Source organism: Calidris pugnax, unplaced genomic scaffold, assembly GCF_001431845.1.
Source record: "Calidris pugnax isolate Ruff unplaced genomic scaffold, ASM143184v1 scaffold14, whole genome shotgun sequence".
In the NCBI taxonomy this organism is placed as follows: domain Eukaryota; kingdom Metazoa; phylum Chordata; class Aves; order Charadriiformes; family Scolopacidae; genus Calidris; species Calidris pugnax.
The window spans coordinates 6762074-6774878 of record NW_015090793.1 but is presented as its reverse complement, the minus strand read 5'-3'; the positions used below and the strand labels follow the sequence as shown (position 1 = coordinate 6774878).

The 12805-nt window shown below is 38.1% G+C and overlaps 1 protein-coding gene across 2 annotated transcripts in view; it reads right to left on the bottom strand.

Moving 5' to 3' along the window:
- LETM1 (leucine zipper-EF-hand containing transmembrane protein 1) overlaps positions 1–12805 on the bottom strand; it is a 28535-nt gene that overhangs the window by 15438 nt on the left and 292 nt on the right. For both annotated transcript variants that reach the window (XM_014966773.1, XM_014966775.1), the window contains exons 2-4: positions 8438–8495; positions 5326–5782; positions 487–630 (exon numbers count right to left, since the gene is read on the bottom strand). In XM_014966773.1, coding sequence (XP_014822259.1) covers positions 487–630; positions 5326–5782; positions 8438–8495 — 659 coding nt within the window. The remainder of the gene's footprint in view (positions 1–486; positions 631–5325; positions 5783–8437; positions 8496–12805) is intronic.

Sequence of the window (12805 nt, the reverse complement as noted above, 5' to 3'; positions counted from 1 at the left end):
TTACAAAGCTCTAAATGATTCTGAGAAAACTTAACTAATAGAAATAAAGTTTAAACAAATGCATAAGAAGTTATTTAAAATATTAAGAATACATACAAGAAACCTTGCGTCAAGATTAAGGACTACAAATGTCAAAACAAAGTCTGCCTGTTTCAATACAAACTAGAAAAATATGCTTGTGAGTCATAGAAAATGGAGATGAGAATGGCAAAAAAGACAAGAGAAGCTTACAGCCGTGATAGCTAAGCACCTGCACATATAAAAAGATAAACCAGGATGGTACTGGTTCATTATTATATGTTAACAGCAAGATCATCAAAACAACATAAAGATGATAAAAGCAATCCCCTAATTCTGAAAAAAAAAATAAAATCTAATTTTTAGAATTTTCCTAGTTTTTAGAATTTTTATAATTTCTTTCTTTACCAAGGAAAGTTCTAAGTTTTCCAAAACATATTACTGGATGATAAATTCAGCTCTGCTTACCTTTTTAGACTTTGTCTCAAACGTAGACGGAAGCATATTAGGGAACAACTTAAGAGCTACTGGAAGCAAAAATTCCATAAATGGGACAACAAGAAAAACTAGGAAAGGGACCAAGCGGAAAAGATCGGCACATATTCGAAGAAACTGGAAGAAAAGAAAAAAAAGATGTATCGATAAGCAAAATTTTAAATATTTATTTAAAAAAATAGTTGCTACGATCATCTGTCACTTAAGCTTACACATATATTTGCTACAGAGGAAATTTAAAATAACACCGAAAAAGCATGTAACAAAGTCAGTTTTTAGTATCTTTTTCTTCAAGTTGCTATATACTACAGAGTGCCAGAGTTTCACCAGTTTTCAACGCTATAGAAAGTATTTCAAAAGCCTCACTGTGTCTCAATAGGATTATTGAACAAGTATCTCATTTAAACCTCTTAAAAGCACCTGAAAACAGGAGGTGGTCATTTGTTGTCGTTAAAGCTGCTTAACTTCTTTTATGCATCTTTATTTGTGCTCCACCACTTCTTACATGCATGAGCTACTATGGACTAAGTAATCAAGAATAAAATGAAAGATCCCTCCCCCTCTGCCTTATAACAATTGTAATGTACATTTAAATCCAAGGTAATGAGCCCAGCTTGGTAGATTCTTTTTTTATAAAATCACTGCTTTCTAGAGAAGTAATCCTCTGAAGCAGGCTGAAGCATTAGTTACCGAATCTTGAAATGCATAAAATCAATATTGTCCTTCTGATTCTGTACACCCACAAATGTATATATTAGGCTGTACAGTCTATAATCAAATCCTTCGGTACTTGTTGGAAGCTTAATAATTCAGGTTATAATGGGGAGGGCAGATCTTGCTTGACTACATCATTTTACAAAGCAAATAACCAGTTCTTGGGAATTCTGTCAGTTTCTAACTCAGAGAGGGAAGGTCAGACATACACTACAGTATACAACTGCCAAAACAGTGTCATTCAACATCATAATTTGATAAAAACAGCTATGATTGGGAAAAACTGGCAACATAAATGCTACTACAGATATAAGCTCTTCTTCCCCTTCCACCCCCTCCCCACAGCTCATGCCAATCCACGGCGGGAACAGCAGCAACGTCGCTAGGACTGTTTTGCTAGAATACAAACCCAGTAAAACTTCAACCATAATTTTCTCAGCATAAAACCAGCCAAATACTGTTTGAGGAATGCACAAACTCCACAGATCCAAAGTTCGACATTTTTCTTTGTATATAAAAAATTCAGTTTCCCAGAAGGGATGCTTTGGTCCATTGTTTACAGGCTCAAAGATTTTTCCATTCATTCCAACAATAGACGATAAATGACTACCAGGGAATTCAAAAACATGTAAGAAAGTTTGGAAGAAAATTTTAAAAGTCAGAAGAACAAGTACATTTTCCCTACAAAAAACCCCAAACTCTCAAAAACTTCTATAGAGTGCAGCACGTAGTTTTTATTTCTACACAGTATCTATTTTTAGACAGCATGTGCAAGTATTTTGTACAAGACAAAATCCATAAACACATACCCAGACAAGCAAGAATGGGTTAGTACAAACCAAAAGCTGGGGCGGGGGGGGGGAAGGTGTAGGAAAACTTGATTTAAGCACCAAATAGGACCGGCTTTTTTCACAGCAGCACCGTGCTGGATCAGCTTACATAAATCATGAAACTGCACCCTCTGCTAACTCAAGGGAAACAACTTTGCACAGGAACCTAATACAATGGTGCATGATTACACACACATTATTTGGCAGCACAGCACGAAAAACTTGTGACTACTCTGTATCTGCTGCTACAGTTCATGTACTCCACTCCTCCCTCCGCAGAGTCCAAGAGTTTGTAAAGCTGATAGACTCGCCACAAACTCCAAAGCGTTTGCCATCTCACCCCCGTGTCCTGGGCCATGCTGCTGTAGGAGGCAGCACTACAGTAATTAGTTTTTAACAGTCAGTATCATATTTTGCATGTTTTATTTCTTCCTGCCTTCTCTCCTCAGTGTAGATATGTGATCCTGTTGAATCCAAACCCTAGCAGCAATTTTACAAGCGGGCTTTGGAACCAACTTTTGGTTTACATAAGCAATAGCTCCCTTGCATGAGCCAGGCTGCAATTGCTTGTTAATGTGGTTAGATTACTTGGGTATCTTTCCATTATTGCCTCCAAAGAGGAAGGAAAGGGCAGGCAGAAATAACTCATTTGTCACTCTGCGTGAAGATAAGATTTCTCTAGGACTGTCAGTTCATATGCAGTTTAATATATTTAAAGCAGTATGTACTTCATTTTTACTTTTTTTTTAAAACTTCAGCAGCAACTTTTGCAAAGTTGTAGTTAATCTGGCATCAAAGTTTTAAGACTTCTTTGAACCAGTCAGAATGCTACAACTTAAGGCTGAACTGATGAAAAATAAACTGTGTTGAAACAAACTTAAATAAGGCTTTTAAAAAAGCACACGTAGAGGGTTTTGTTGAGCTGTAGGCTGGTTTGCTTTTCACTGACCCTGGGTTCTAAGCCTACCATGACTCCATTCAAGAGGCAGGACGCCCTCTACCTCCATATAAAGGAAATATAAAACCTAGATTGAGAAAATAACATTACTGTAGTTCTTAAGAATATTTTCTCTACGTTTTCTACACTGAATTGTAAGCTTACAGACACACACACACACATCATTAGATGAGGGACAGGCTACATCAACTTAAACACTAACTTATACCTGCACAACAGATTTATATTTTATTTTAAATAAGGGAAATGCTACTGAAATCGCACATCTGGCACAGAAAAAAAAAAATTCAGGAAGGCCAAATGCCAGACCACTAAGTAAATATGAGAAAGACAGCTCTATCAGATATCCCTAGATGATGAAACTAAAGGACAATCAAATTAATAAATCCATCTATTGATGGAATAATACATGTGTGTCCAACAATAACATATTACTTCTAAAGGCTCATGCCTTCTAGAACACGGTCCTGATCTTTGAAGAGAAGTATTTCCATGATACCCATATTTTACTGTTGTTTATATAATTTCTCAGAAGTATGGCTCTGTGAACATGAAACAGGCAGGAAAACTAATGGATCCAATCTTGCCCTCCAAAGGATTTCTGATTCTGTTTTAAACCACGAATTAATTTGCCTCTCTTGGTTTTTCCAAGTTTCCCAAAGCTCTCAATAAGCCAGCACAAGCCAGAACTGCTACTTCAAGAAGTCCTGCAGTCCTCACTCCCCTCTATCCTCAGTTACTCTTTCCTGGCACCACATAATCCCCTCTCTTACGTCAGCCCAGACTGTTATATTTATTGCTGAGCAACGTCTCAACTGGATCAGCTGCCAAACATACTCTCGTACCAGCATAAGGAAGAGAGCAAAAATAAGTAGCATGAAGATGCTGTGACCAAGTACCATCAAGCAGTGCTGTTGTAGAAAGAGACCACATGTAATCACAGATGAAAACTGCTACATGTGCATTTCTCTTTGTTATTTGTCTAATCTTGCAAACATGGGAAAAAAATGTTTGCATACTGCATTAAGATGTGATTTTTTTAATTACAAATGAAAATGTTCAACTACGTACCTAATTTTATCAGAAAACAATTAAAACAATGAGCAGATATTTGGATTTTTGATCACCTAACAAAAATCTTTGAAGGCAGAGATGTGAAGCTACCACACTGCATGCAGAGTGTACAAACTCCAGAGAACCAGACCATGACTGCAAGCAGCACTATTCGCTCCTGCTGCCAGAATACACACAACTTTTCACCTCCAACATTTTTTGTAGCACATTTTTTTTCAGCAACAGTTTAAATGCCTTTTTCCTTTTTTTAAAAAGGCAGCAAGACCAACTTGAATATTTTATCTTGTCTTTAAAGACATCTTGTCTTTAAGAACAGTAAAATGAGAACTATTAAATCAGTATGTTTGACATATTGCTAATAAACTGGTGAAATTGAATACCAATGCATTCTTTCAAAAAAGTGTTTTTAGGCTATGCCAGTTTTGAAACAGCTTATTATTTAGCAGTCTCTCCATATATGAGCTAACGTCAAATGTTTTTAAATATCCACATCTTCTAATCCCAGTTCAATAAGCATTTTAATTTGATCCACAAACTCAAATTTCTATTGAAATGCAGGTTATTTGAAAGCAATCTTGTTTTGCACTCCAGATTTCATCTCCATCCCATCTTCCTTTTTCTTTAAAATTATCAATTGCATTTTCACAGCTTCACAGATGTAAGCTACATGCCATAAAGAAAAACAAAAGTACAAGACAAGAACTTTCCTCAAATTATCTTCTTTGGACTAAAATTATCTCAGAAATATATTTATAACTGAGATAGCACTAATATCTGATTATCAAGCATGCATTTCACCCTGCAGCTTTTCTTCTGTTTAAAAAAAAGGAAAATACAACAGAATTAGCACAAATCCAACCTTCACTAGAAGTGTTTTCCCTCTATTTTTCCAGCTGGAGTGAAAAAGCAGAGAAAGTGACCACATACACACATGGATGTAAAGCACATGGATGGGAACTTGAGAGCAAACCCCAACTGTTGTCCACAGGACAAAACAGAAGAATCCTCTGCTGTTCCAACTAGAAAATACCAAATTTATCTTCAATAATGGGGAACAAGATTAAAATGTTTTGGAGTCATAACCGAAATTTCTAGTGTCCACATAGGGAGGAAGAGGGAAATGTACCTAGCCATTTTAATTCTAACAACAGCAGACAACAGAAAGAACCAACTCAGCTCAAATAAAAGGGAGCAATTGCTAAGGATACTCAAGCAAAATTGTTATATAGTCAGTACCTGTCTCCGTTCTCGACGAGACAAAGTGTTTCCATGAAGTATTCGCCAGAGCATCCTTGCAGCTATTTTTGTGTCAATCCACAGTAACCGAAACCCATGGTAATAGTGCTTCAGTTCGTCCACAATCCTCTGTCCAAGAGATTTTTTCACAACTTCCACTTCTGTTGGACTATATACAGGGCCTCCTTCTTCCAACTTCTTGTTTTTGTCCTTTAAGGACTTCAGCGACTTTTCAACTATGGAGTCATCTCTAAGGGGACGTGAAGAATGCCACCATCTAACTGGAAGATACTGGGGACCTAAAATACCCATGGTTGCTATTGGCGTCCATGAGCCAAAGGGACTTGTAAGAGTAAAGTGTATTTGTTCAGATCCTTTAGTCCAACAACAGTAGCGATCTTTTTTGGAGTATGCGTAAACAGGAGGGACACTAGTGCAATATTTAAAGTGTACAGTCCTTCAAAAGAAAAAAAGCATTCAAGAATTAGCACTATATCATAAACTGTTTATAAACAATATACTTCTATAGTTACATAAATTTACTTATAAATTTATTTTACTTATAAAATGTATCATATGTATTTATAAAATGCATCATATGTATCATATCAAATGTATACGTATCAAATGTATCAAACGTATCACATGTCTTTATAAAATGCATCATTTGAGAAATATCTACTGCACATTGAAGGAAAAAACCCAAACCTGTGACTCTCAAGATCAGGATGTCTACACCTGAAAAGAATGCTTGCCTTTACTTCATGACAAAAAATAACCTGCAGGGAAATTTCCATTAAACAATTTTGAAAAGGTAGCTTATTTCACTCCAATTAGTTAAAGAGTAGCAACCAGAAGTGATTTCCATTTAGAAAGCTAGATTTGAAAATAAATCTGTAAATCCATAAGTAACATAAAGCTCCTTCTATTACTTCTCCTCTTTGAAAAAATTACTTGAGAAAAAAATACAAGTTGTAGACTTGGGATAGGTGCTGAGAGGAAGAGAATTATCAGAGAAATCCTGTTTCATTAGGGTTCCACTTTTGTTATCTCCATGCACCTAGTTTTCCTTTTTCAGAAGAAACTTTATGCACAAACTTCCATCATGGTACTGAGCTGGGGCACACAGAGCCAACACTCTTCTACCTTATTCTGAATTTTGTTCTTTTTGCTTAATTAAATGTAAACTGAAGTTAGAAGGAAGGCACTGCTCAAACACCCCAAACACAGTAGTAGTACTCACTGTATGCAAGTAGGATTATTCACACTTTTATAAAAGGATATGACAACATTAAAGCAGTAGATAAAATATTTTATATGACTGAGTTCTATTAGGTGTCCCTCAAACTGAAATGCCAGCATTAACTCGTCTACAGGACAGAAATGACTGATTTGTTTCTTCACTGAGCCCTTGTACTAACAAAACCAGAATGTGTATTTGTCTTCACTCAGTGAACAGAAAATAGATCCAAGTGGTTTTTATCTATTTAATGTTATTGAAATTGAGCTTTATATTAAAAAATAAAATCTAAATTACTACTTTTTAAACACATATTAATATTTTTAGCTTAAACTAAAACTTTAAGCAACTGACCATTCAATGGTCAGATGACTGCTGAAACATCCACAGCTACATAAAACACCTTCTTGACTAGCTGGAAAATTACACAGTTGCACAGATATTAACTAATGAGAATTACAGTTCCTTTAAGAAAATAAAGTACATATTCAAACCCAGATTAAAACACTTGCACAAACCACGACTCTAAGTCATTTCCCAAAAGCAGAGCTCCAGGCCTACAGACCAAGATCCACCTACATCCATCTACATTCTTCTGCAGGCAGAGAGAAAGGGAGCTCTGCCAACAGAACTGGTTCTGAATCTGCAGCAAAAAAAGATTTCACAAGAAATGTGCCTCTTTGGACACACTTTCACCAGCAGTATGTCAGACATAGCACTTCTATCCCAAGCTGTCCTCAGTACTTGTACCGTTACAGTCCCTTGCTTTTGGATCTGGGTCATGTAAGAGCGTGGGCACTAGTTTGTTTTATTTTCAGCAGCAACTTTACATTAACAGCAGATTTTGGTAAAAAAAAAAACAACATAAAAAACCCAAAAAAAACTTCTCAAAAGAATAACAACAATTTCTGTCCCAACATTCTGCTACTCATATAATAGATTTAAATCTGTAAGTTTCCATTTTTCCAAGAGAGAGAGCCTGTATAATAAAGAACTAAAAAGGAAACGCAGATTTGAAAATGCTTTGTGTATTAAAAATCCTCTCATAACTAATTATACAGTAAGTGATAGAGAACTAACTTGACTAAGAAAGAAAGGAATTACTTTATGTTTCGTATCAGAGGGTTAAGTCTAGAGGCACATCCTTATGTTAAAATGGAAACTTAGGAAACTGAAGAATAGTCACTGCTTCCTGAGCACTTAGACCATAAATAAATAAGAGAATACGTATTTTGACATTCCAAGGAAAGGCGTTAGGAAATCATCCATATCCACAAGCATGCCTTGTGAGCCAAGTCTGGAACAGAGAATGGATTCTCCCAACACCCATTAAGTTCCATAAGAACACACACTGGCTGGATTCATTTCCAGAAGAAGACTCCATCTCCTAGGAGAGCCTTACCCATGGCTGTTAATATATGTAACTGTTATATATATGTAACTACTTTGGTTTAATAAAGATAGAACTCAAATGATCTGCACTCCTAACTGTCAACTATGTGTTTCAAACTAGCTTTGACTGAATGTTTATTCTATAGAACTCCCCAGAGCAAGTATGCAAGAAGCCCATGATATGCCTTGACATGACCTGCAATCACTGAAGAACAAGATTAACATTCTATTGCTTTCACATTGTAAGTGAAACAAAAAGGAAGTAGGTATTAAAAAAAATATCTCACTTTCCTTCTCCCACACACAACCAAGCAGATGAACAGAGTAATACTCAGACTTCCTTTAGTCTGTCAATAATACAAGCTGAAGCTAATATTCTCATAGTTTGACTAGAAGATTTAAACCTATATTCAATGATAGTATACTAACTGATGGTTTTGTATAGTTTTAAGCTTCTAAAAAAAGTTCATATTTACTCACATTTTGTTTGCCAGCCTCAGGGATGTACAGCTAAGACACGCCCGATCTCCCAGGTTACCTAGAAAAAATACAAAAAATTAGCAATTCTGAAATTCACAAAGACATTTATCCATATAGTGAACTGTACACAAATATATGACTTAGAATATCACCCTTTACTTAGGAATGGCTACTACTGAAAGCAGAAAAAAGATGCTGCTTAACAGCAACTTCCTTATGGTACACTGTGTGTAAGCACATTCACACTTTGGATGGTCACGTGTCACGAACAACCAAGAATGAAATTTTTTTTGCTTTGACAATAACCATGTGAAGTACTGAAACCCAAACACCTCAGCCTATTCCAACACAAGTCAAAGCACATGCCTTGTCTTGTTCTTCCTATTCTGCAATTCAATCTGCAATCCAAATATATAGGATAAAAAAGATAAAACAAGTGGAAAGCAATTCTGTAATGTGGCTGACAACTCCATAAGCGTTCAAGCAAACCGTCTGTGTATACAGGGGAACTCTGTGGACATGTGAGGCACTGCTTGTGCTTATTCAGTTGCCTGAAAACTGGTTCCCAAGTCCCTCAGACAAGCAATTACATTGCAGAAAAACTTCACCGAAACCAGATGCAATTTTTGAATGGCTCCATGACAACACAGTATTAGATGATCCAAACGGAGCACTTGCCAGGTGTGTCTAAGATGAAGATTGGGGTTTTTTGTTTTGTTTTAAGCAAAACAACAAATAAGAGTAAGAACCTAAACGCGCTTGAGAGGTGGAACCACAACACCGTTTGAATACATTGCTGACCACTTTGACTAGCACCTGGCAAAATTAGCTCTACCCCCGGATCTCTCTGCAAAGGATACAAACAGTCTTGAAGAGCAAGAGACTGGTCCAAATAATTTTAAAACTTAGCTTTCCAGAAAAGAATTTTATTTGAAACACTAACTCAGAATCAGTCCTAATAATAACTAACAAAGTCCACAAGGAGGACTGACACCTATATGCAGGCACGGAGACAAGGCGCACCCATTACAGAAATAATCTGAGGAGACCATCAAATAATAAATTATCTAAGTCAGTTCACATGCGTTAATAAAGGGCCATCCTTGAAAGCCTTCCAACCATCGAACACCAGGGAAGCACCATCAGCTACACAAAATGCTACCTAGTGGCTGTATGCAATCTACAATCAGTGAAAATCATCCCCAAGCCACTAAAAAAGAATCAATCTCCTTAAAGCAATTAAAAAATAATAAAAACCTTGTATTGATACCTAGCTGCAATAACTCAGTAGCTAGCCAATACCAAGTGCAAAAAGACTCCTGGACAGAACAAAGGAAGATCACATGAGCAATATTCCAAATACATTGACTCTTTTTGGCCAATCTTTTCACAATTCACCGTAACCAAAACAAATATGGAAGGCTGGATGGAGTAAGCATGCTGTGGTTTATTTCTCCCATCTGGAACCTACTATTTCTGGTCAATCCTAAGAGAAAACAGGACAGAAAGGTGATTCTAGAGGTTACTGGTCAACTTTTCCACCGTTAAATCTAAGATACAGGCTATGACAGAGCCTGAAGCAGACAACTCTATCTGAGAAAACGCAGCACCCAATGCTGCTCATGAAAAGCCTTAACCAACAAAATATCCTAATTATTAGAGGAAAAGAGATACTTCCAAAATCAAGTGCAGCAATCGAAAGGTATGGAAAGGGGGGGAAAAAAAAGATCAAAGAAAAATCTCAATAAGCAAGGAATGTCCCATGCTAAGTGGGCTTTGATGTCACTACAGGATAAATGCTATAGCATTTATCAAGTCCACGGAAAAGGATTTACACATCTCAAGTTACATCAAACTCTAACAGTTTTGTAGAGTTTCTCTGCTCTTGCCACTGCAGTAGAGAGGAGAAAAACTGTCTCTTTCTGGCTCAAAAAGTCACGCTTTGAGAATCTGTGAAGGCATTCTGATACTGTCCAGTATTAACAGAAAGATCAGTAGCTGAATTTCTTGACCCAAGAGGCCAGCCATCTCAGAAGGATGTCCCTGACTTTAAGGAACAGCTGAGTGAAGCAGAGAAGTACTCAAAGCCTTAAGGGCTAAGTTGCAGCTCAGTAATTTGTTTCTCTCACCCGAATGCCAGGAAGCACACAAAGCCTATGCGCCAAAAATGAGAGTCCTACTAGTAGAGGACATCACCTGCTATGGACAGGTGCTCTTAGGACAAAGAGGTATGATCTGGAGATCAAAACTGGCTTGGAGCATTTTAGATAAAACTCCATAACAACAAGACACTTTCACATTGCTTATCTTTATTTTTTTTTCCAACCAGACTCATTAATTCTAAGGAAGGGGCCAAAGAACAAAATTCCAAGGTTAGCCTAAGAAAACATGCTGACTCAAACACTTCTTGTCATAAGCCATTCGGAGTGTGAATAGGCACACAGAATCATCACTTCACCAAAAGATTCTGCAGAATAACTCTTTATTTCAACTTTGCCAGTTCTGAGAACAACAGCTCGTAAGGTTTTGCAGTGTCTGTTCTAACCATGTACCTAAGAGCAAGTCAGCCTGAAATAAAACATTTACTTTCTTCAGAAAGGAGCAAAGTCCATACTCTTTGCTTCTAGGATAATACAGACATCCAGTAGTGTCTGAACAAGGTGAATGTAGCTTACCATACTCAACACTGTTCATTTAAGGCAGGCATTAGTACCAGAAAAGCTGTATGTTAACATATCCCTCATGAAAAAGAAGTAACGAGAAACTTTATTTTTAAATTTAATGAAACATCAAAAGCAAAGTTTTAAAGACAGAATAGGTGCGCATTATTACTATGTTTAGAGTTTTTGAAAAGAAAAGGCTAACATGAAGTAAGTCACTCCAGAAGTATAAGCTTGCAGTACTTAACAGCCTGAGCTTTACGGGAAGAACTTTAAGATTCTTAGAAGCTCTTAGCTTTAACTTAATCTTAGACTACTTACACGTAAAGCAAAGAAGATAAGTAAAGCAAAACACTGTACGAAAAACTATACCATACAATAATGTGTTAACAATAGATTAACATTCTAAATAAAAGCATTGGTTGCATCATAAGCATAGTGCATCACAGCACACAAATTATTTGATTCTATCACAGTATTTCATCAAGTGAGAATGTTTACATGGGGTAAGATTTACAGCACACAAAATTGTAGCCATCATTAGCATTTCTTCTTATGCGATGCCACGATAAGAGTCAAAGCTCCCATCTAATTTGAAGGTACACGTATGTTTCTTCCCTGCTTTAAATCAACTGAGCGGGTAAGATACCCCAGGTTTTTGTTCAAGTCACTGTACAAGCTCAACCCAAATAAATGTCTTTACAACAGTAGCTAAAAAGATACCAACTATGAGAAGTTACCACACTTGAGTGACTACTGGCAACCAAGAAGACAGCTTGTTTATCAAAATGAACAAGCATCCATGGAGTTGATCAGGTTTGGCAGAACGTGAACGTGCAGATACAGATACACCCCCCGTTCTCACTGACAGCACCTCAGTGACAAGTCAGGGCTCGGTGTCAGTCACCAACCGCTGCCCGTTAAGCTTTCACTCATTCCTCGCTAAACCCCTGCATTCCAACTCGTGGACGTAAAAAGCAACCACAGGCCCCGAGCACGTCACAAGTTATCAGCTGTCTCATGTCATTAAACTTCACCGTCCAAAGATCTTTAAACTGCCAAATTATCTCGATTATTAATGGAAACAGTATCACATACTGTATTTCCTTTTTATCTTCCCAGGCTTTCAAAGTAACTTGAAAAAAAAGGTAAATTCACATTTCCTTCCTAATATAGACTAAGAAAACATTTTTTCTTTCTTAAAGGGTACTGAGAAGCGTACAACTAGTGACAGCAGGACTTCACAGCCAGGCTACGCTGAGAACAAGGCAGGCAGGGCTGAACGTGGTAACACACCCCTGTACCTTAATAAAAAACACATGGCTTTTTTCCCCTTCCTCAGCCAGCGGGCATTTCAGAGAGGCATGTGCCCTAGCTGCCGTCAGGGAAAGCATCCCCTGGGACCACCCTGCCCGGGAAGCAAGTGCGAGGAGATGCGCTGCCCGGTCCCGGCCACAGCGGCCCGGGAGCGAGGGCCCCGCCGCCGGCCCGACGGCCGCCCCCCACCAGGAGGAGCAGCGGAGAGGCGGCCGGGGAGAAGCGCCGTGCCCGGCCCCGGCTTGCCGGCTCCGAAGGACAGCACGGTGTGGGGGGGAATTCAACCGGCGTCCCGGCTGCGGCCCTTCCCTCCCGCAACGACCTCTCCGCCCACACCGGGAGCCCCCAGACGCGTCGTCGCCGCCTCCCTCCGCCCGCCCTCCCTTCCCCC